The sequence below is a fragment of the Rhinolophus hipposideros genome (assembly GCF_964194185.1).
Source record: "Rhinolophus hipposideros genome assembly, chromosome: 13".
Classification (NCBI taxonomy): Eukaryota; Metazoa; Chordata; class Mammalia; order Chiroptera; family Rhinolophidae; genus Rhinolophus; species Rhinolophus hipposideros.
In genome coordinates, this window is record NC_138059.1 from 70,566,106 (window position 1) to 70,591,406 (window position 25,301).

Sequence of the window (25,301 nt, forward strand, 5' to 3'; positions counted from 1 at the left end):
TCATGAATGTGATCTGAAAATCCAACTTTCAGAGTGCTGTTGAATAAATGTTACACACTGCATTTTACAAAGTTTCATCAAATGAGACTAGAATCCGCCTTAGGTTTTTGGAAACAAGCAAAATGCTGGCTCCTACACAAGGCTTTTGTGGCCTTTGTGTGACACAGTTACCATCTATTCATTATTTACATATCATTTATTTCCCAAGAAAGCATTTGGGCAACTGCTGTAAGTCTCAATTGAGAGACCTACTCAGATAAGGATTCTATTCAATAGAATGGAATGGAACCTTAATGAGTATTATTGGGCATAAACACCAAATGAAAATACTTGTTTTATTCGTTTGATGCTAGTAACTATTATAAGTCATATGGATTTTGAAAGACACTCTCAGAACTAATATGGAGCTCTTCAAATGTATAGAAACTTTATGCCATTCCAAGAAATAGAAGTTTATATATAAACTCTTCAAGAAATATGCTTTGAACTTTTAGTAAATTTTCAGATTGGCAGAGGGATTAGGATATAACTGATAGGTCAAAACTTACCACACAAATTATTTTAGAGTTCCCTCTTAACCCCAATGTTTTTTCTCAATACTCTGTATAAATCAGCATATTCCATTATGTGAAGACAGGCAACCCCATCTCACTATGAAACACAGGATTCCCTTTGAATTCACTGCCAGTATCCTCAATGTCTAAACCACTGGTCGATTCAAGGGAAAAGTCAACAGGCCCATTAACTGAGCTAAAGTCATCTGAATCTTATGTTACAGTTCTTTCTTTTGCACTTGTAACAAATGTCTTGCATTTTCCTTCCTGAAGGCTCCTGCTTTCACTGAGAACATAATAGGTAAATTCACTATACATGTAGTCTTACACCGCCTTATCGCATACAAAGACGTGAATCAGTCAGACTTAACTGTAAAATTCATGTGAAGTAGAAGCTGGAGGTTATTTTCGCAGAAAGGTCACACATTACAATGAAGTGAACAAGGAAACCAACATCCTATCACTAATGACCAACACACTTCTGATTCTAGAAAGTGACCCCACAAATGCAATAATTAGGCTGCAGAGGAAGTATGCATTTTGCTAAATTAAGGATGGATGCAAAGTGTTTTTCTATTCTTCAGCCAAAAAATTAAAAAGTCATATGGAGAGATTTAAATCACTTGGGTCCCACATTCAGCCATTTTGAAGACACAACTCAGAGAATGTCATGACAGCCTCAAATGGCCATTACATCCAACTCAGGAGACAGCAGGGACAGAAGAGAAGGGTCTGAAAACCACTCAGCAGGGGCACAGACTCTGCTTTTTCACCCTAGCTTTGTCTCATTTAAATCCCAAGTTAGCTATCATCGTTGGCTCATTACTACTACCTGGTAGTACTGGGGACTTAAGAAGAAATGATCACTTAGTAACCAGAATTAGGCTTGGTGATAAAATCTTGAAACCTAGACGGAATAAAGTGCTTCCGTGACTCCTGCAAACCACAGTGCAGTTTGGAGTCTGTGGAGGACTACTAAGAATTTCTTTCATCGGGGGAAAGAAAAAAGGACAAGACCCTGCATGATGTAGTGGAATTCTCGTTAGACTCAGCAGGAGCTTTAACTGGAATCAAGAGTAAGCTAAGGTCCCAGGTTGGTACAATTTACTGTTCTTATTACAATTTTCATCACAAGGACTGACTGATTTCATTCGATTTATTTTCCTTGCCACACTGCTTTGCCAAGAATCAATCTCATTGAAATTTAGGAGACTCCTGTGCTTCTGTAAAACCCAATGACGTGTTGTCCCGCTCTGACCTTCTTAAAGGTCCCTCTATTTGATGTGATATCTATTCCTACAGAAAAAGTATTCATCTGATCGAATACTAATCTTTCAAAACCTGTCTGGTCATTATAGCTTAGGAGACCATAATTCTTGGTAGAGAGAGGTAAGGAGAATGAATGCAAACTGAATCTATGTTTATACTAAACTAATTAGCATGACATCAGCATAGCAGAAATATCTAGCACATTACCTCACACCAGTGGACTGCTGGGATGTTAAAACTTCTTTCAAAAGCTGAGATTTGCATCCAATGTTGAGTCCTCAATTACATATTCACCAACCAAAGCTTTTGTCAGGCCCCAATGGAAGCCGATATAGTATGCAAGTGCTTTAAATAAAATCATTTGAGTGTATTTCATCTTTCAAGAAGAAAAATCACAGTGATGAAGCTCCCAAAAATACTTCAAAACAGTATGACACGTTTGACTTTTAGAAAATAATGTAACCTCAGACTCTAGGACCCCTAAGCATCAAACTACCAAACATGCTACACACACACACACACACACACACCCCATAACACAGTATGGTCAAAATCAAGTTAAAATGAGGATCAAGAGCTTAATTTATGACATGTAAAAAGAGGCTAAGAGGTCGCTGATTCCCATCTATGTTAAGACTCAGATAATGGGAGGAAAAGAGAGGGGAGGATACAATTAGGAGATAAAATGTGGTGGTAAAACATGGGTTCAGTGTTTAATAATCGGGGTGTAAGCCTCAGGTCTTTAGAACCAATCAGCAGAGTATCCTGTTTCTCCCACTGTGCTGTTTTTTTAAGTCCTGGCACCAGCAATGAAGACCCCCAACCATGTCCATGGCTATCACCCACAATCTGCCAGGTCCTAAAGACACCTCTACCTGGAAATGACAGATCTTTTTTACTTAAGAGGTGCCTTTAGTCACGTTTATATAAATTAGTATGCTTCAAATCAAGGAAAGTTTTCAATGAAATCGTTCAGAAACCAATGCAACTCTAATTGCTGTAAAGCCAAGCGTAATGCATCAAAATGCTGCATTCTACATATCATCTGATTTTATCCTGTACTATCTGCCTAGACTTTCAAAAGAAGAAAATTAGGTTGAACCCAAATTGAGTATTGAAGCCAAGAAAACCTCCCTGCTAGGCCAATATGATCACAGGGAAAACACGACACAGGAAAGGAGAAAAGGGAACGTGCTAACAGACTCAGGGCGCTCTTTGGCGGAGCCACCAGAACCCAAGTCCACGGTCAGCTGTCCAGTCCTCTGAGTGGCCGTGGCTTTATGGTCATACATGGATGAGTAGTCCATACAGAGATTATGAAACGTTTTCTCCCAGAATAGCATACTCATGACATTTTTAGAGCATTCCTTACTGTCTTTCACATGTTAACAGGAAGTCTAATACATATTACCACTTTACACACAGCATTAGCCAAAACTGAGTCAAAGTATTTCCCAGAATGCATAAACGGAAGGTATTTTAGGATACTACTGATTCCAAATCAGGTAACAACAAAATGGTAAGTGTGAGAACTCATTTGGTCATTCTCACACAAGCCAAATGAAGTAGAAAACTGAAAACTTTTAAACCGCTTATTTTTATTTGGCCTTTAGAAAATAATGGGGTATACTCTCATGCACAATATACATTATTTTCTTGTCAAAACACAGTATGTATAAATTTAAGGCACACTTGAAAGTTTGACAAAGGGCCTAGAGTTTATGATACATATATATGCGTGTCTGTTTCATATTTTACCAAGTAAACAAAATCTCTGCTGTTTTCATCTAGCCTAAGATCTAATCTGATTATTAAATCTCTAGTACGGATTATATTGTTCTCTTTAAGCACTCTTTGTTCCTCAAAAAAAAAAAAGGAAAAATTCAGGTAATTGTCTGACAAAATATATCATTCTTAAAATATCCAAATAAAGGATACAAAGTTTCCTTTTCCTAAAATACCTAGATAATTATCTATTTATCTCACTAGCTGCAATATAAATGTGTAAGGATCTATTTACTCATAGAATAAGAACATATATACTCAGAATTCCTTTTGAGAAACTCCTTCTGAGTTTTCTAGCCATCTGCACCAAGTAAAAGCCATAAGTAAAAAAAAAAAAAGTTCCTTTCTATAAACCTCTGTATTTACCCATAGCCATGTAGTCAATAACTAACATGCACATTCATTAGCAACAAATGTCAAAGAAAAATGGAAAAAGTCTTGGACTCTATTTTAAAAATCAGTAATAATATACATTATTTTCTCGTTAGAAATAATGAGTAGACAGTGAAGGTGTGACTAACACATCTGAGCAAATTGTTGGAGGTGGTCAACTGCATTAAGAGGCACGAAGAGTCAGGTGGACCTATGTTCAAACTAAACTGCACACTTTATAACCTATTGCACGTTGGGCAAGTTACTACACTTATGTGAGTCTTGATTTCATCTGTAAATCTGGATTAATTATAGTACCTTGTTGAGGTTATTAAATGAGATAATGCATGCAAGTAGCTGAGTACCATGCCTGAGACATCGTGCTCAACGAACAGCAGCTGTTACCATTATTCATAGTTCACTGTAGGTAGCCATTGGAAGAGGGGAAAAGCTATTAGTGTTCATACACCATTAGGCTAAGTGGATATTGCTATAGAATTATTATACATCATGTGGGTTGAATTTTAAATGAATTCACTGGAGAAACACACTTGCAGATAGTCATAGTTTAATAGCAAATGCAACCAACTATGAAAAAGATTATATGGAATTACCTGTCACCTCCCACATCCTTACAAACATGCATACGACTCTGTATGGTGTTGGGGCATTGTGAAAAGATTAATATATGCTGATTTCAAAAAACAATAAAGAAAATGATTGTCAACTCAATGCATGAAATGTCAATAGTGAAATATTATTAGCATGTTTTTAATAGGTTTTGCATTTGCTTGGGATTTTTTTTTTTACTGTTAATAAAAAATTTTATCCAAATTATATATATTTCAGTACCTCAACCCATACCCTGTTTTCTGCAAGGCCAATTCATCCTATTGGACTCAGTTTTAGCCACACTTTCTCTGGAAAGCTTCCCTTGACCACCCACCCACAAGGATCTCTCTCCTTTCCCTCTGCCCTGGGCCCCACATTCAGTTGTTAATTCCTAGTAATGCTTCTTTCATAAAGTCTCTTGCATTTCACTTTCTTTTTCCTTTATACTACCATCTTCCAAAGCCGTACCACATTACCAGCTGAACTTGACTCAGCTGTCTCTTCAGTGTGTCTCCTAGTTACAGGTCTTCCTGCATAAATTGGCTAAATAAATCTAAGAACAGGCTTTTATCAAGTAACCTCGCCCACCTTTCAGAATGTTCAGTGGCTCCCTATTGCTGGGATGACTGTAATGGCCAAACTTCTGACAGCGCAAGGGAATGTTATTAATATGCTTAACCAGAACTGTGTGGACAAACGGAGACTTACAGCTAACCAGCCCACTGCCATCTTTGACCTCAAACTCTCACAGAAATAGTCCTAAGGGTTGACTCAAAACTAAACTCTCTTTTTTTTTAAGTTTACATGTTTAAAATTCATGATATTCTGACATTCTTGAATGATATATATCCATGTTTGTTTTCATATAAATATTGTAAGTCACAACTCTTGTACGTGAGCAAAATTTCCAAACATCTTACCCAAAATCGTGGAGCAGAATGGACCCCCAGGAAGACATACTCCAGGACACAACTCCGGAAAACCCCACGGTAGTATGGTCTGTGTCAGGGCCGTCCCCTGGAGCACAGACAATGCCATTCATAAAGACCAGGAAGTAAATAACAAGCCCTGGAGTTATTGATCTTTAAGTGAACTCAGTACCCTACCCAGAGAAGTCTTCCGTGTGGTCTCTTTAGAACCCATTTCCATGTCTTTGCTTTCCTCAACACTTCTCAGTCTTTACGACCCAGGTCCACTTGCTCCGGTTGCCATATAAAGTACAAGTTCAATTTAACCCAGTTAAATTGAATTTGAGGAAAGCAAAGAATGTTTTTCCTATGTCCCGTGAAATATAAAACTTCACTAGGTGTCTTGTATTTTTATGTGCTAAACTTGGCAATTAGGATTATAAAGCCATGCCTGACCACCCTCCCCACCCTTATCTAACCAGGCATGTCCAGCCCTCTGGACACAGTGACCCTCATCCTGAAAGTAGAACTAGAAGAAGGCCTGTTGGCGGCCTTGATTTGCTGCAGTTTAGCCAGAAGCCCCAGCTTTGTCACTGGCCACATACGAGTATGATTTTGCCCTTTGTGGGCCAGTTTCATTTGCAAAATTGGTGGACGTTTGGCTAAATGATCTCTTAGGACCTTCCCAATCTAACATTCTGTAGCTGTAAAGCATCTGAATATTCGATCTGTTTCTTGCCAGCCAAACAGAAGATGCACCTATCAATAACGCCCAAACTAACCTGAGAGTTTCCATCTTCCTAAGGTATTCACTTTCCCTTGGACTACGGTAATAATCAGAAGACCCTACCAATAAACAAATGTTACCTGTGTGGTTCAGTGTTATTCCATCACCATTTGTTTATACTTTATCATTGTTTTTCTTCCATTTTTCTTAATTTATAAATCTCACTAATTAAAGAATCTATAAAGTGAGAGAATCGCATCTTCTTATCTCCATTTGGTCATCACTTGTCCTGGTGACAACCAACAGTAGTAAAATGCCCTCCAAGGTCACCTAGACAGGACACCTCTTGAAGGAAAAAGGGGGAAATGAAATGGGAAGGGGATGAAGAGAGAAGGAGGTCCCTATCCGAGCTCCTGCAGGTCCTTGGCAAGGAGGGCACCCAAACTGGGTTATGCAGACAGGACAGTTATCAGATCTCAGATCCAAGTTTTTGGTGTGTGTGGAAAGAAGGTGATAGAAGAAAGTGAACTTGGGAAAGCAGCGTTATCGGTCCCTGGAGGATGTCCACTTAACTATCCTGATGAATTCTCTGCCTATCCCCAAATGAATGTGTGGCCATTCAGGCTGAACCAGCAAAGGACTCCTCCTGAATCTCACTTATATCCAACACACCTGCTGGACATGCACTAGAATGGACCTATGTCTCCTCATTTTCGCTTCTACTTCCTCCAGCTCTCCTGTCCTGCTGGATCTCAATTCCTTCTACCTTCCTTTCTTCTTCTAACTCCCTTTCTCCCACTTCTTACCTTACCTGCTCTAATGTGTGATTTATGTCCTCTGTAATAAGGAACATGTGCGTGGGAGCTGTTTCCATCTTCCATCCATTTATATTTTGAGGAAGAGTGGCGTGATATCCCTGGCCACACTCATTCTGCAGGAGGCTAGGATTCCCATTCCAATTAAAAGAAGCACTAAGAGGAAACTCAGAAAATGCAAGATTCTAATCTCGAGCCTTTGTTCCAGCCTACAAGGAAAAAATGAAGGAGCTGTCCATGCTGTCACTGATCTGCTCCTGCTTCTACCCGGAACCTCGCAACATCAACACCTACACTTACGATGGTGAGTCTGACAACAGAACGCCCCTGCCAGCTAGATCCTTTGGGAAAGCGTGGGTCCTTCAGTTTCTCTCTCCCAGCTGCGAAGATAATTAAATCAGTATTTGGTAGATCTCACTATTGACTTGCTGTGTCTACCCATTAGGTCTTATTGCTAGCCTACTGCTCCAAGCAGTGTGAGTTTGGTGCTAGTAACAGCACATTACGATCTCGTAAGAAACACGGTTGAATTATTAGTGCAGCCACGTCTAAAAAACATGTCAACATCCAGAATGTGGCCAGGTCTTTTCTTTACTACATGATACGATAAGATCTAATCAGAGCAGATCGTAATTTGCAAGAAAATGCTTTATACTGAGAAAACCCAGGAGAGAAAATCGATAGCATCACAGTTTTTGCATTAGCGTAGTCTTTATAAAGTTCCCATATTTGGTGTATGCATGTCAACAACCTAACAAGTTCCAATAATAAAACTGACTTACAACTGAGGCTCCAGATCAAGACGATTTAGAAAGAACAGCCTAGAGAACTAGCCTGGCTGTGAACTTCTTTGCATTGTAACCCTTTCGGTTTGATTTCTCCTGACTCATTCTACTTAGTTTGTTTCCTTCCTGGCTCTGCCACTATCCACATGACCCCTGGCAAGTCACTTAGATTCTCTGAGCCTTATTTAACTCTAGTGCTCTCCTCCCAGGGGTGCTGTGGGGCATAAGTGGTTTAATGCAAATCGAACACTTCCTTGTAAGCACCCCAAAATGGCAGTTATCATTATCAACAATACCGTCCTCACTTAATTCAGTCAATACAATCAAAACGGTTGACACAGTAATGTGTGGAGCAGATATAGCTGAAGCACATTTTTCTGTTTGGCTCATCATTATTTTTCTTCTTCACATGTGTAAAGAAATACATTAAAGAGAAGGTAAAGGGATCTATGGCTGTTAACGCCTTCTGTGCTTTTAAAGCCCATTCCAGGACTGAAAGGCGTTGTCCTGCCAAAATGATTCTGTCATGGCACAAGCATCATACATGCCAATTACCTTTCAAAAGGAAATGGCCTTCGTGCAAAGGGTTTCTGTTTCCAACAACAATTCTCATTAGAATGCAGGCCCAGTGCCTACTTTGTACAAATTCATTCAGCCAACAAATAAACTAGATCCTTAATGTGCTAGATGCAGCTCTGCCTAAATCCAGCTGTTTCTTCTGAGATTCCAAAATGTCACTCTGTGTTGTCACTAAGGCTCCAAAGACGGACACAGCATGTCCCCCCCCTCAAGGAACTCAGGGCCTAGAAGAGCACCCCACCATACAAGTCAGTAAGGAGGTCACAACGTGGTTACCTGTCGAGACAGAGGGTACACAGGTGCCCTGGAGGGACAGGGGACAGAGTGCCGGTTTCTGCCCGCTGAGGGACTGAGGGGGGAAGAAGAAAGTCAGAAGTTCTGTATAAGCTCATTGTTAGAAGTTGAACAGACAATTCAGCATCGCTTATGCACTGCTGAGGGTCTGATAACCTGCTTACCTTTCTCACATAAGCTGCTGGTGAGAAAAACATGGCTAACCATTTTCCACTTCTTAACCATTTCTTAGACAGACACAGTGTACAGCTTAGAGAAGTGAATGTCACCCTCCCCTCCTCTACGGTCTCTTTCCCGGCTCCTCTCTGCGTCCTAAGGAGGACGTCTAAGGAGCCGCAAAGTCGGATTAAAGATATCACAGTGGGATCTTGTCTTGCTGTCCCCATTAGACATAAGCACCCTGAAAGCAGGATCCCATCACATGTCCTCCCCAGAGTGGACACTACACACGCTTGACGACTCAGGCCAACACACACACAGAAGAGCAGACCGTAATCCGGCGGGATGCCGTGCACACCCGCACTGCCGGAGCCGAGTCTTTCCAGCCGCTCAGGGAGCTATGCTGGTTCTAACAACAGCGCCTGCGATTTCCCACCACAGGATTATACATGAGAACTGGACGACTTTGTTATTTTCCTCATCATTTGGCCTGAAAATGCCTCCAGCCATGGTGATTTCCACCAAAAAAAAAAAAAAAAAAAAAATCTAAATCTGTGCTACTTGATTTTTATGTGAAGCTCATATTTATTCAAAAGGAAAACAAAGTTTAGTTTAAATCAATTCAGGCTGTTTTTTCCTAAGTATACCTACCATTATTCCACTCCCTACAGACATTTTTGAATTGAGCAATGTTACAAATATATCCATACTAAGTTAAAATATATCCATAATTATCCTAAAGAATGAGAAATCACAGTAGAGCAAATGATCATAGGTGGCATTTTATTCCTCTTTGAACAGCAATGTTATTTTCAAGTGCCGGAATTCAGATTGTTAAAATACAACCATGCCTCATGCTCTGTATGCTTAACATTTGCAAATATTCATTTCTCAGATATGGAAGTGAAGCAAATCAACAAACGTGCCTCTGGCCAGGCTTTTGAGCTGATCTTAAAGCCACCATCTCCCATCTCAGAAGCCCCACGAACTTTAGCTTCTCCAAAGAAGAAAGACCTATCCTTGGAGGAGATCCAGAAAAAGCTGGAGGCCGCAGAGGAAAGAAGAAAGGTACATTTTCCAATGCTTGTTTCCAATTTTTAATTATAGTTGAATATATTACAAGAGTTTCAGGTGTATAGGATAGTGATTAGACATTTATATCCCTTACGATGTGATCACCACAGTAAGTCTAGTACCCATCTGTCCCCGTACATGGTTTTTAAATCTTCTCCCTCCGTCCTTTCCCTTCCCTTCTCTCTCTCTCTGTCTCTCTCTCTCTCACAAACACTCACACACACTCTCTCACACTCACAGTCTCTCACACACACTCACACTCACACACACTCTCTCACACTCATACTCACACTTTTAGCAGAGGTTCCCGAGGACAGCAACACCTAAATACGTGTGGGTCTTCCACAGACACAGGTGCCGCCTGTGAACACTGCTGAAGCCCGACAGCTCAGACAGAAAGAGCGTCAGTGCCCTGGCGCCCTCCCCTAGCTGGGATCCCTCAGTGTATAATAGTCTCTCTGCCCTAGTCCTTCATCATAAAGGAGAAAGCACAGCCTTAGGTAACTTCACTCCAGGGTGGGGGTGGGAAGGCTGCAAGATGGTGACGCTGCCCTCTCGGGGTCTGCATCCCACTCCCTGTGTGCTGCGTGGTTTTCCTCGGAACTAGAAACTTCCAGGTCCTCCCTCTGAGGTGCTTCCTGCCCAGATGCTTTGCACACCAGGGTAAGGGCCAGGAGCTTACACCTGTCCTCCTCAAGGCCTCGCTACCTGCCTTGAAGTTGCGCTTCCCAAGATCAGGACCCTTTTTGGGATCTGATCCCACTTTTTGGGATCCCACTTTTTGGGATCAGTACCCACTTCCAAGCCTCGATGGTATATTTCTCTCTGTTTTCCATTGGTCTCTGTTTGTATTAGAGAGCTTTTCTTTGGCCATATCTTTAATTTCTACAGTCAGATGATTAAGAAAAGCCAAGGGTATTAAAAATGGAGGGCGCTCAAAAATCCCAAAGATACCATATCTAGCGACAGAAGTTATGTCTGAACACATCTGTACCAACTATGTGATTATGGGAGCCCATCCCATCAAGATACTCTTGATCCACCCAAATGAAATTTAGGTAATTCACTTCTGCATTGCATTTTGCAATGACTTTATCATGATCTAGTTTCAGAATCATGTAGTCACTAATATGCTGCATGCACGATCTTATGATTTGAATGGAAACTCTGCATTTATAATAGTTTATTTTATTAAGATGTTGCTTATAAAAAGTTAGCCAACATATTAAACACTTCTACGCTGGATAGTTAGAAAGAAAATGAAGATAGTCCTTCGCCTAAAGACTGAATTATCTGACAGGGTGTACAGGACAAACCCAAATGTGTGTGTGTCTGTGTGCATGTATAATACATACATACATACATACATACATAGTATCAGATAACAAGGTTCAAAGATCACATGTCCTCAGATAAAGTCTTCTGAACCAGAATATACTTTTTGTTGTAATCGTTGTGGTTGAAAAATCGTACTGTCATGTAACATACTGGCTCACAATCTCAGTTTTCACTAGAGTGAGGTTCTCCAAGTGTCTGTGTATTTCTCTACATATATATTTATTGTATTTGATCAATCACTGTTGTTATAGATAAGAACTTTAAAAGAAGGAAAGTGAGCTATTAATCCAAGTATGTGTACAGGAAGTTGCTTTAAAAATATTTATTCACTTTTTTTGTTGTGTACAGCTTTCTTCTCGTAGTAAAGCTAAGTGAACTTTTCAGAGTCACAGTCCATCGAGACTTAGCTGCCAGCAGATACACATGACTCCCAACAATAGGACACAGCATGTCGCACTCGAGGCAGTTTAAGTCCTCACCCAAGCAGTGGCACTTGTCATGGGTTGCCAGATAAAGATGCTGTGGCTTGATAAACTCAGTGACTGAGCTAAAATTGAAACTCAGAGATAAAAATTCAACATGGTTCAGGATATTGCTGGTGTTCTAGGTAATGGATTTAATTCGTAGGAAACTGTTGAAAGACAACGAAGAACAAAACAGAGATGATCAAAATGAACTGGGTGTCCTCATAAAACTCCCTGAGTTGCCTACTTACTGATTCTGGTGAAATCCCTGCCCCGACAGCAAGAATTCTCAACTATTACACATTTACACAGTTGAACTAGAAACTGGCCACATGACTAAAAGACATCTACAAATGTAATCATCCAGCATTATGACTTCCAGGAAACGGGTTTTTTTGGACCCCTGTAAAATCACATTTCTGGCATTATTTGTTAAAATTTTCAAGGCTAAAATCGTTATATAGATGGTGTCCTGGTAGTGGGGTTTTCATTATAATAAAATGTAACTAATGAACAGAAAGTGCCAAGTTAAAAAATCATTAATTGATGTTATTGTATCGGGCTGTACTGACTTAATTAGCTCTCATTTGAAGAAATGTTAATTCTCTTAAAGAGCCTTCAGCAAGTGCGTATATCCCAGTAATTATCTTAGTGAGGACAAGCATGGTACCAAACGCCAACTCAACCAGCTAAAACAAAAGAGGGCAGAGACCCAAACCCTGGGACTGGCTGCAGATTCAAAAACAGCTGGATTCAGGAGATCAAGCAGCATCGTCAGAAAACTTTCTTTTTGTATCTGTTATCTCTTCCTGCATCTCATGGGTTTTGATACTAAGAAAATTCAGTTTTAGTCATCCCAAATTATTTTCCTCACAAATCAGCAACTCCAGCAGAAAGACAGCTTCTCTTTCCTACTAACTCTAAAAAGCCCTGGAATTGAGTCTCAATGACCGGGCCTGGGTCACATGCCCAACCCAGAGCCGATCACTGCAGCCGAGGGAAGGCAGCACTGTGATTGGCTAGCCTGGATCACATGCACACCACTGCCCTGCAGAGGACCTAAGATATCTGGGGTAAGGAGCCTAGCGGAGTAATGCCCCCAAAGAAAATTACGGTATTCTTACCTGACGAAACATCCACAGTTTTTATCTGTAAATGTTTAGTGTTACTATAACCATTAGAATAATTATTTAGCTCATACAACTATGAATTTGTAATTCTCTCCTTTATCCCTAACGACATCCTTTGAAATTCATATAAGTAGAATGAAAAAAGCCATCTATGCAGCAGTACAGACTAGGACTGTCCAATAGAAATATAATGTGAGCCGCAAATGTATTTTAAATTTCTCTAGCAGTCACATTTTTAAAAAGAAACGTGAAAATAGCCATATACGGCTACTAAACTGGATGGCACAAATACAGATAATGAAACCAGAAAACTTCTAGTGAACAATGGGGGAACTTTAGGCCTAACTTTCTCAAATTGGTACCAGATAATTATTCAGATTCAACTTTATTTTTACTTTTTTTTGCATATTCTCTAAGAATTATATTGATATAGAAATTCAGAAAGTTAAAAAGAAACTTCCATGCTATGATTTCAATCTTTACATCATCATAATGAACCCAGGTGAAAACTAGGACCTACTGTAAAGTTATAACCTGTTTCCCCAAAAATAAGACCTAGCTGGACGGTTAGCTCTAATGTGTCTTTTGAAGCAAAAATTAATATAAGAATAAGACCCGATCTTATACTAATTTTTGCTCCAAAAGACACATTAGAGCTGACTGTCCAGCTAGGTCTTTTTTTTCGGGAAACAGGGTAGGATCTTCTAAATCCCAGTTTCTTCCTTGCCTACCAAAGGTCTCCATTTACACATCAGTTTCTCAGTGTGGGGAGGGGGCTTCTCCAAGCCCAGTCTTTGTTATTCTCTCTCAAGGTACTCAGATCTATTTTTCCTCTGTAGCCCTTAGCACAACTGCTAAGCATATGTTTATTTGTGTATTTATTTAACCCTAAGTCCCCCCATTAGATTACAATCTCCACGACGGTAGGGATTGTATTTTTCTTTAATTGTGCCTGGCAACAGTTAGTATTACAAATATTTTTAAGTGACTACATAAATGATAAAGAGATAAATGTTAAAGAGACAATATGTAACTTGTTTTGACTTTTAATTTCATCCTCTCATCCTAAAATAAAATAACAGTAAATAAATTTCCCAATTTCAACATCTTCTGAAATTGCACTAAGTAAAGGCTACAATCCAAAGAATTCTTAGTCTGGGGAAAATCAATCAACAGATATTTATTGAGCACCTACTATTTGACAGGCACTGTGCTAAGCACTACAGATTCCCTCACCAACTTTACATTTCAATGGAGGAGAAACAGCTAATAAATGTGTCCGATGATACTGAATATAAGCAGGACAAAGGGAATTAGCAGTGCTATAGTGAATGGTGCTATTCAGATGGGGTGGTCACAAAAGGCCTCTTGAATATGAGAACATCTGAAAAAGAAGCATGAAGGCAAGGAGTGAGTCATGTGACTTTTCTCTGGGGTTAGAACATGTGAAGAGAACAGCAAGTGCAAAGGCCCTGCGGTAGGAGTATGCTAGGGTTGCTTGAGCATTCACAAAGAGGACAGTGTGGCGGAAGTAGTAGAAGGGGAGACTGGTAGAAATCGTGTTCAGAAGGGATTGCTTTAAGGATGTCGACTTCAAGTGAAATAGGAGGTCATTAAGGACAATAAAACCATTTCACTACTTGATGTGAAGTGTGGCATATTTTCAGAGAAACAACTGTTTCAAAAAGCTGGGTGACTGGAAAAATAAATAGTGTCAGATAAACAGAGAAGACATGGAAGTGTTCCGGCCTAAGAGAGCAGTCCCAGAACTAAGAATGCCCAGAGTGAGAATGCAGCGAGTGTGTTTCACAGTAGTGGGCAGACCAGTAGTTTGAACTAGTGGATCTGGGTGGGGAGAGGACAAGTAGTGAGATGAGACGGTAGAGCGCCTCGAACGCCAGGTTAGAGGCTCAAATTCCATTATGTGAATAACAAGGAGTCACTAAAGGCTTTCAAAAATACGCAAAAGTATAACCTAGCCCAGTGGTCAGCCACATTTTCACTGCCCTGGATCCATTTCTTTTCCCAGACAAGTTTTTAAAGGTTCTGCTTACTAAACATACTACATGTACGTAAGTATTAATAAATTCTTCATCGTTATAATCAAAGGAATCTGTAACTCAATCAGGACTTCTGATTATCATAAAATAATAGCATTTTCTCACTAGATTGGCATAATTCTAACTCAAACTAAATATAAAGATAGATGTCAACACAGAGGTGAAATATGATTTCTGATAGGGCTTTTAAAACATAAAAAAGTGTATGAAACCCCATCCCCCTTGAATGGCCTGCTCCTGGAAATGCAGAGGCCACATCTGGGAACCAATGACCTCGGCTGTGTTAGGGCCTTCTGGATTTACAGCTGGAAGGCTGCCATGGAGGCGCTTCCATGTGGACCTGAATTCACTGCTAAGTGTTCTGGCAGTTTCCTATATCCCTCGCTCCATGTGACCATCTGGTTCCCAAGTGGGATAATCCTCCTTCAGGCTCCTCTGAACCAGAATTAATGCACCACTGATTAGCTAGTGGAACTTTTTTAGTTTAAAAAATAAGACCTTTCCCTGCTTTTTCTCCCCTCTTTGATAATCTCTGGGAATCAGTGTTCATCTCCATGAGACCAGATTCTCTCATGATGTTCGCTTGAAGTTCCTATCTTGAAATCAAAGTTTCTATATTGCAACTGACCCACATGGGTGAAATGATGTGAGCACTTTAGTCATCCATGCATCCATTTATTCACTCAACGAACATTTATTTAGAGAGAGGCAGAAGTGTTAAGCTAAGCACACACCCCAGTTAGCCCAGGACAACTTCAGCTTACTCCTGCTGTTTTAATACTATTATTATTATTATTATTATTATTATTATTATTATTATTATTTCAATCTCATTAGTGTCTCAGTTTGGACGACAAATTATGTGGGCATCCTAAACTGAGTAGTGTTTAAGAGTGTTTTTTAAAACAGTGGTTAAGAACATGTGGTTAAGAGAATGTCTATTTATTAAAGTCTAATTCTAACACTTAATGCTGTGTGACCTTGAGTAAGTCACTAACCTCTCTATGCCTTATTTTACCCATCTGTAAAATGAGACTGAAAGCAGCATCGACATCATGGCGTTACTGTGAGAATTAGAACAGTTACTAACTCTACATAAAGATAATTAAGCACTATGAAAGCACTGTTAGCTGTCTCTGCATAAAAACACATCCAGCTCCTGACCTCAGAGATATGGTGAGCTAGCACACTCATAATTTTATAGAGAAGTTTCTCATTAATGCCAATACTAAAATGTTCTAATACAATGTTTCATAAATATTTTAAATATTAGGAATACTATTTATCAAAGTACAAAGAAATGTCATTTGATAGGTAACAGATAAATAAATAGGTCAACCCAACTAAAAGTGGCTTGAAAAAAATTAGTATTATGAAAAAACGATGAAAATTTACGCATTTAAATGACAGTGATAAAAATCACACTAAAACAGATTAAATTAAAAAGAATTCTACATGAAGTAGTCCCGTGAGATATAATTGGTATTGTGACAACATTGGCACAATCAACTCCAAAGTCACTGAACCTCTGAAAGATGTGTTGCTCATTTTTAATAAAATAGCATAAAACTGATCATTAGTCACCAAACGTGACAGACTTACCTTTTCCATTTGTCGGCCTCTCACACTGTAGATAGCAATTCAAGTCGAATCCCAGAAAAGAGGGGGAGTTTGTATAGCAATGGATTCTGAACTGGATTATTAAGTGCTGGATGATGCAACACTCAGGAAGCATTCTACTCCTTAGAGAATGTGACACAGGGGCCACAGACTTCTCACGTGTGTCAGCCCTGGTTCTATTTTGAGTGAATCGCAGTAAACGCAGTATAGGCTTTAGCAGAAGGGCTCATTCTAAAGGTCTCTGAAGTTTAGTCATTTTAAACTTCTCATTCTGCAACTGATCCTTCAACAAAAATCAATATTGTACCCTTTGGTTTTACACAAGTATATTCAGTTGTCATATTTTAATAAGACATTATTTGTGACTAATTGGGTTAATGTTTTTTCATTGTGAACATTAAAGCCAATAATTAGAGACATCATCTAACCTACTTCCATAAAAGCATGTAGGTGCTAGGAGATCTAGTATCTGATAAATGGTTCTGGATGGCAAGTAATATATCCAAGTGATCAGAATGGACAAGAAAATAAAGGGATAGAAAAATGTGTTTGCTTCAGAAACAAATGGAAAACCAGCACTGTCTAAAATGTAGTCTTAAATCTCATATGCGTCCCTAACGTAAAATGAGTTTTATAAACCACTTAGCTCAAATTTATCTTCCATTTCATTTGTACGGTAATTAAACTCTTAGTAATATAAGAAATGGTAATGAACCTCTTCGAAAACGTTCAAGTGCTCCTAAACGTATAATAACTCTTCTCCCCATCTCATTATTTTTCCCTTCGAGTGCCGCCCGTACTTATTTCAGTGCGAGGAGGTTTACGTCTAGAAAAGGTGTTCAGCAGTAACGTGCTTCTGTTATTACAACAGCAAGATGGAGAAGGTTCCTTCCTCTCTCAGAACATCATGATGGACGCTTGGGCTCTATAAATACTTTGCCTTGACATGTGCATTATTACATCAGCTGATCATTAGCGTGCCCTCCTTTTCTATTTCGGTTTCTCAGTGACCTTCTAGGTAGGTACATGCTATTCCGCAATGTTCCTCCATGGCCAGATCCTCTTCCCTTGAACAATTTATCTTTAACCCCTTTCAGCAAATCGCACCTCTCCAACCTCCCTGTGAGTCCATGCAATCAAGATTGCTTTCTGCTAGCCTACCCAAGTAAGGAATAAAGTAAGAGTATCTATTCGATCATGAATTGTACGACCACTAAAAGGAAGGCAAATGCTTCCCCTTTGCCACATTTCACATTTTTATTCTGCATCCTCATACTCAATTCATGTCATCTTTTTGTAGTTTTCTGGACTAAATGCTTCTTTGCTCATTGATAGAAATATTGGAACCAGAACCAGTTTTCCTCCTATGACTGCGAGCGTAAGCTAGATTCGCGAGAGAATCAATTTCTCCCAGGAATAAAGTTAGAGAAGTTATAGTCAGCGGTATCTGGACGCTAGGCTGTCAAAGAGGGAAGAAGTCTGACTGCAGCAATGGAGTGACAGTGGCCTTAGGAACCGAGGGAAGGACCTCATGACCCAGAGCTCTGCAGAAGAATTTGTGTAAGAGTTGAGCACAGATGAGGAAGGACCAAAAGAGGGAGCCATAAATACTCTCTTGGTGAGGAATACATTTCCTAATCGACTTCTCATCATCTAGTTTTTTCATGGACTTGAGCTTTAAACACGTGAAACGCAGATAGTTATTAGGCCCTACCAATGCAGGAATTATGACAATGGTGGCTGCCAACAGTCCCTTCCAAGTGTGTAAGCAAAGGCACCACAGAAGTGAGGAGCCCTGAGTGTGGCAGGTCTTGGGCATATAGTAGTGGCTTCACGCAAGAACACTCTATACTGCCTTCTGTTTCCGTTTCACCGCGTTAACTGTGCTAACAAAATACCAGTGGCTGCAAAAGCAAACACAGCTCAAGTAAATCCAACAGGCCTCTCTCCATGACTGACAGCGGGGCCTGTGGGAGTTTGTTCACACAGACAAGGCGTGTCCCATCAAGGCAAGGAGTTGGAACAGGTATGCGATGCTGTATTAGCCTTCCTTCCCTCCTCAGGCCTGTTCCCCTGCTGTCTTTGGCTCTCACATAAGAAAATTAAGCATGCAAATATAAACGTTAAGTTGCAACACAATTTAACGAAGTGCCAAAGTTAATTCAAGCATCTGAAAATTAAAAATTATGCATCTGGAAATTAAAAATTATGCAGTTGCCTCTTAATAACTATCCATGGTAATTCTCCACAAGAAATAGCCATAGAAAATCCAGGTAGCTTCTATCTAGGGCCACACTGGACGCACTGAGGAGAAAGGAAGGGAAGGCCCTGCTACCACACTGAGCAAAGTTTCACGTGTCTACCTGCCTTTAGCAGCTCTGGCTGATGGACACATACTGTACAGAGGAAACCCACCGGAAAGCACTGCTATAGAGAATTTTGAAAAGTTAAGTTTTGTTTTGCTTTATTTTGATCTGTTTGGTTCTGTTTCCTGAAGTTCCCCCACGGTTTCCTGTCCATGAAGAGAGAAACCTAGGTTCCAATCTTTAGTTCTTTGACACATGGCACCCGCATTTTGGGACAACCCAGACTTCTCTCCCTCTAAAAAGTTCTCTGGAGTGGTGGTTATGTAGATTGAATTGAATTTTCTGAGATGAAGGCTCAGTTGTTTCCTGCTCTTTCTTTGAGGTGCTCACTTCCCTGTGAAATTTCCTATCAGTACAGCCCACTCAGTGGACCAGTGTAGGTACAGGGGAGGGAGCTAAGAAAGGAAGGAAACATGAGGACCGCTGAATCCACTTACCGTTGATAATGAAAGGAGTCTGAACAAATATCCTGCACACAGGAGGTAGGCAGAATTTTACACTTGAGTTTAGCTGTACCAGCAGGCTCGATGGCCATCATGTCCCAGTCACAAGGGTTTTGAGTTTTCTTGCAATAATAATGGCTACCATTTTCTCAGTACTTACCCTTCATTAGTCACTGTGCTGAATACCTTGCAAACATTATTTCATTTCATGCTTACAAGCAATCCGACGAGATACGTAATGTTTTTACCCATGTGCCAAAAATATAACCATCATCATAATTCCACAACGACTTTTTTCAGAGAGAGACTTGAAATCCACATGCACAACTTTTCAGTCAGTCTGCCTCTCTGAAATAATTCAATAGTCCTGGTCGCAGAACATAAACAAAACTAACGTCGGACGCTTTACCAGTAATCCCACCTAGAGGGAGGAGGATCAACCAGCTGAAAAATATTTGTCCATGTTTCTTCCAGAAGGGCTCCATTTGATTCTGAACTTATTTTGTGTTAACATTTCCTCATTTTTCATATTGGTTTCATGGCTGGCTACAACAAAGCAAGAACGTGCTGGGTCCACTAAAGATGTCCGCGAAACCATGTTGGGGTTAAAATTAGAAGTGGGGCTGGTTCCCAGAATCTTCTGTCTAATCTCCAGTGAGTCACTAAACACCTTCCTTATAAACTCTGGAACTGTGTTGAACACATCAACACAGACCCTTAAGGCTGTCTGATTTTACCATTCCAGTGGAATTTTCTCTGAAGAGACTTTTCTTCCCATCAGACTGCATATTGTTTATACAGCAAGATTTCTCCAGTAAGACCCCACAACCACGACCACCAGCTGAAATGTTTTCCTATTAGTGATTTTAATGGTAATCAGTACTTCACAGGCCGTGCTTAGGTACCCATATTTGCTCCTGTGAAGGCTCATCTCAGTGGACCAGCCGGTCCCAAGGAATTACTCAGAAACAATGAAAAGAGTGGGCAGTAATTTAGTCTTAAAGCTGGATAGCTCAGGACTGGCTAAGACTTGTCTTAGCTGTGCTATTGTGGGGGAGAAAACGAACATGGAAAGAAGTTAATACTTCCTGAGTCACTAACACAGCTAAGACTTCGACACAGGCCTGCCACCAAAGCCCATGCCAATGCATTTTTCAAGACGTAGACTGGGAATTGCCTGAATTATGAGCACTAGGGAAGCTTATCAAAAGCAGAGATTCCTGGTTCCCAGCCAAGAGCCACAGAGCCAGAATCTCCGGAAGTAGATAGCAGGCCTCCACATGGCTCTCAAGTGTGCGGTGATGATGAACACTCACTAGGAAACCACACGGCCTCCTGCTGGGCAGAGACTGACAGTGCACAGAGTGTGGGGTTATGCGGGGCTCAGATGTTTCCGTCCTAACCACTGGGCAGCCACAGGGCTTCAAAGCTGACCCAGGTAACCTCAGAATAGTAAAGAAAGGCCAGAACAAGGACTTTCCAGTTGTCTGTGGTCACGTGGACATTAAGTCTCCAAAGGGAATGTGGCACATGGCAAAAGGGGAGACGGGGATGAGCATGGAATGAAACAAGAAAGTGAGTTTGGCAATAAGATTGGTGAAAGCTGAAAAGTCCATTGCAGGCTCCATATTACAGCTGATCAGAAAACACTGAGGCAGGGAAAAGACTGGAATCTGCCCCAGTCCTCACCTGTTTTCCTCAGGCTTCACTAGACGCTGCTGTCCTGTGATTCACTACAGCATAAATGCTTGACAGCAACATATTAAAAACAAACCAAAAACTCCTCAATGAGGGTTAAATGTTTCTTCTAAAACAGCCTGTCCAGAAAATGCACAGCTGAAAACCCAGCTCACCACATTCTACAGTACCGAAGAGACAGCAGGGCTCAAGGCTAGACGTACTGTTCATTTGCAAAGAACGCTTTCTGGAGTCGGGGCCATTATTCCACCAGATTATAAAACAGACGTGTTTTTCTTACCCAGTCTCAGGAGGCCCAGGTGCTGAAACAGTTGGCGGAGAAGAGGGAGCACGAGCGAGAAGTCCTGCAGAAGGCTTTGGAGGAAAACAACAACTTCAGCAAAATGGCGGAGGAAAAGCTGATCCTGAAAATGGAACAAATTAAGGAAAACCGTGAGGCGAATCTAGCTGCTATTATCGAACGTCTGCAGGAAAAGGTAAGGACAGAGCCCCGAGCAGAGGTTGCTTTCACACACAACACAGCTGGGTGGACTCCCAAATCCGGGCACCAGCGACTTAGTCCAAAACCTGTACACACCGTGGAGAGCTCACAGGTGGGCAGGGTCTCCCAGGGCCGCACTGACTGTGGGAGAGCAACAGTTAGGACCCAACATGAAGGCTGGAATTTTGTCCGACTTTCCAGGGAGGCTGCTCTGTGCTTTCCAAATGTATAAGACTGCTGATCAAACCTTCAGAACCAATCGATGGGGAACACTCAACTAGAAACATTAAATACTTTATACATATATAAGATATAATCATGTTTCAGTTCACTTTAACCTTTAATTAATACATATGAAATATATCGATATTAAGTTGGGAAAATGTATTTGTCAGGAAAGGACAGAATGTTTATGAATGGTGGGAAGCCCATTCTCTCCGTGGAGGCACTCGGCTGTAATAACAGCACATGGTACCAAAGGGAAGGGGAGCGAATAGGGGACATTCATTGCCTCACGTTCTGGTTTCCTGGTGCCCTTCTCCTCACCGCTCTGAATGTAAAGCACTGACATCAGTCAGGATGAGCAGCGCTGGAGATCCTCCAGAAAACGTTCTTTCTTGCCTTTTTGTGGGTCCGATGCTATTTATCCACCGCCATCACCACCACCCCTCAAAAATCTTTCCTTTAAAATAGGACATAGAGCTGTGAGCAGTCTAGCTCTGTCCATTTCCGGACATCAGATTAGGCACTGAGAAAGATTTTTGAAAAAGAATTATCTCCATCCTTTTCTGAGCAGTTACCCTCCTCTCCAGTACTGGCCGCTATTACGTGTTAGGCCCCAGAGATACAGGGAGTTATGGGACTGTCCCTGTTAGCAGAGCACTGAGAGTCTAAAAAGAACAGCCTCCTGTTTCTGTATATTTCTTAGGAAGCTTTATGTCACCTGTTAGAATTGGCCCATCTCATCTAAGGATCAGGCAGCCTTATCTTGATATTCTGGTGATTCTTTGTTTTGACTCCCATTCTCTAACTACAAATATCAGGCCAGAACCTAATATTTCAGAAGATCTATATGTATCTATACATTTCATTTCCTGGAGATTGTCATCCAAGGATGGGCACCTGCCCTCTTAAGGAACTTCTGAAAGCTTTAATGGGTATGGGCATGTGCTCTCTGACGTGGCAGCAGATAGAGAGGTTCTCGGAGGCGAGTGGAGAAGTACTGGTGACCTGGGCAGAACAGCCACTGAATGGCTCGGTCAAAGCTTCACAGTTGAGACTCAGTTTACTTATATAAGCTAGTGCTTCCACACTCAGAACTGTGTCACTGTGGGTCGGGCCAGCATTGGAGGAGGCACCAGAATTCAGCTCTGCAGGTTACATATGGTGGTACCACAGCAAGTGCTGGGCTGATGCAGGAGAGCACAGTTCCATTGACTGAAATGTATACCCATGACCTTGAACCAGTCTTCCTCCGTTTGCCCCAGGTGGCACTTTTCCACACAGCTGAGGAGATGCCTGCTGAGGGGTGCTGGTACCATGTACAGCAGAGAACCACTGAGCATTCTATACAGGATAATTGTGGCTTGACCTTTATCTCAGCCATAAAAAAACAAAAAAAAAAAAATCATGTGGCATTGCTAGGAATGGGGCACAGTGATATCAATGCAGGATTCTCAGACCTTTAGGGTCCAGTGTATGATCTTTATCACTGGCAATTCAGGAGCGTTAATATTTTTGAAATTACACACACACACACACACACAATTGCTTTCAATTATAAAATAGTTCGTAAAATTTGCATATTTTAACTAGTATTTCCAGTGTTAGATTTCAACAGGCCACTTATTTTTCTCTGTGTATTTATCTTCACCTACCTGCTGCCCAGCTCCGTTTTGTGCTCTTCCACAATCTCACGAAGACTTAGTCTCCACCCCCAACACATACATACAATTTGTCCTGGAAATAATCCACCTATGGCATGTTCGATATTCCTGAAATCAAGCTGCAGAGTCTCCAGGGGTGGAACCCAGGCATCCATATTTTTCTTAAACTCTCCAGATGTTCCAGTATTCAGCCAGGTTTGAGAACTAGTGGTTTATAGCTTTTTCTGACCTAAGTCCTCAGATGATAGTATTCTATCACACGCTAAACACACAGCCCAGATCATTTTAGGACCATAGTTTCCCTGGTATTCCATAGCTAAAGAGATGCCTTTCAAATCTAGTAGGATCTTTGACCAGAGTCCGCCAAGATCTATTATTTTCTTAGTAAAGGGGAGGTACTCCTCAGGGAATTCCAAATTTTCTTCCAGTTGATGTATTTTAAATACGTTGTAGATTTGGTACAATTTTTTGTTTACATATTGGTGTATGAGTGTGTACTAAGACTACTTACTTTGCTTTTCTCTAAAATAAGACAAAGTTTTTTTATTATGACCAATATCTAGCCTTTTATTTGAATGAAGTTACTGCAATGAAATTAGAAATGAAAAAGAGGATCAATAGTAATAGCATGGCTGAAAATGCATGAAACTACCAAGATAACAGAAGCTATTCTGAAATCTGCCATAGCAAAAGACGATTACTACTGAAATCACACCTATTAATGAATTAACCATTTAATGAATATTTATTCAGTCCCATAATGTACTTAGAAACACAGAAAAGGGGTGCAATATCAAAAAGTATTTGGGATGGCCGGTTAGCCCAGTTGGTTAGAGCATGGTGCTCTTAACAACAAGGTTGCCGGTTCGATCCCCACATGGGCCACTGTGAATTACCCTCCACAACTAGATTGAAGCAACTACTTGACTTGGAATTGATGGGTCCTGGAAAAACACACTCAAATGAATAAACATTTTTTTAAAATTAGCAATATTAAAAATAAAAATTATTTAACAACTGTCTCTCTCTCCATGCAGACAACATAAAATCCAGCAATAAATAACCTAGCACCAAACACCAGAGAATAAGACAGCATGTGATGTGGCCCATACACACAGCGAATGCTGTAACAATAAATCCACATCAGGCTAACACACTCTGTGCCCACCACTGGGACAGCCCTCGCAGCCCTGTCAGTCAGCCGAGAGAAGTCATAAAATTCCACGTGAGCTTCTGCAACAATCTGCCTGCCATCCAGCCCTCAGTCCATGGCCTCAACTCACAACTGAGCATTAGAGCAGAGCATATCCTCACACAGAACTCATGATGGTGTTCTCCATGTCATTCACTGATCAATTCCAGAAAGCTCTCGGACTCCTAGCCATTTTAGCTCGAAGCCTTGAGCTAAAACTGCAAGCCTAAACCAAAAGCAATCCCATTTGCACTTAATCTACTGGAGAGCTCTTTACAATGAGAGATTCTGAGTTAATTGTCTGTTGTGGGACCCAATGATCAGCATTACTTTTAAAGTTTACCAGTAGGTGCTAATAATAAGCCAGAGTTGAGAACACTGAGCTAAAGGCTTTTTAAATATGCTGTGTTATGTTGTCATAAATTACATTTAAATACTTTTTATCTTTGTTCCATGAAAGTGCTCTTTCTTCTTTCAAAGAATGTTACTCTTTTTTTTCTATTTTAATTCCTGTTTCCATAGTACCGTATCTCAATATTCCAGCTTATCATATAGAAAATAATCAAGTATGGAGAGTGCGTAGGAGAAGGCATGCCTGTGCCACAAAGACCTGCATTAGGCTGATCTAGTTTTGTCACTCACATTGAGTGTCACTCACATTGAGTGACAAGAATCGTTATACCCAGGACT

General features: G+C 40.6%; 1 protein-coding gene across 3 annotated transcripts in view; it reads left to right on the forward strand.

Moving 5' to 3' along the window:
- Nucleotides 1-25,301, forward strand: part of STMN2 (stathmin 2) — a 45,055-nt gene that overhangs the window by 13,546 nt on the left and 6,208 nt on the right. For all 3 annotated transcript variants that reach the window (XM_081070278.1, XM_081070280.1, XM_081070279.1), the window contains exons 2-4: nucleotides 7,251-7,346; nucleotides 9,755-9,927; nucleotides 21,337-21,528. In XM_081070278.1, coding sequence (XP_080926404.1) covers nucleotides 7,251-7,346; nucleotides 9,755-9,927; nucleotides 21,337-21,528 — 461 coding nt within the window. The remainder of the gene's footprint in view (nucleotides 1-7,250; nucleotides 7,347-9,754; nucleotides 9,928-21,336; nucleotides 21,529-25,301) is intronic.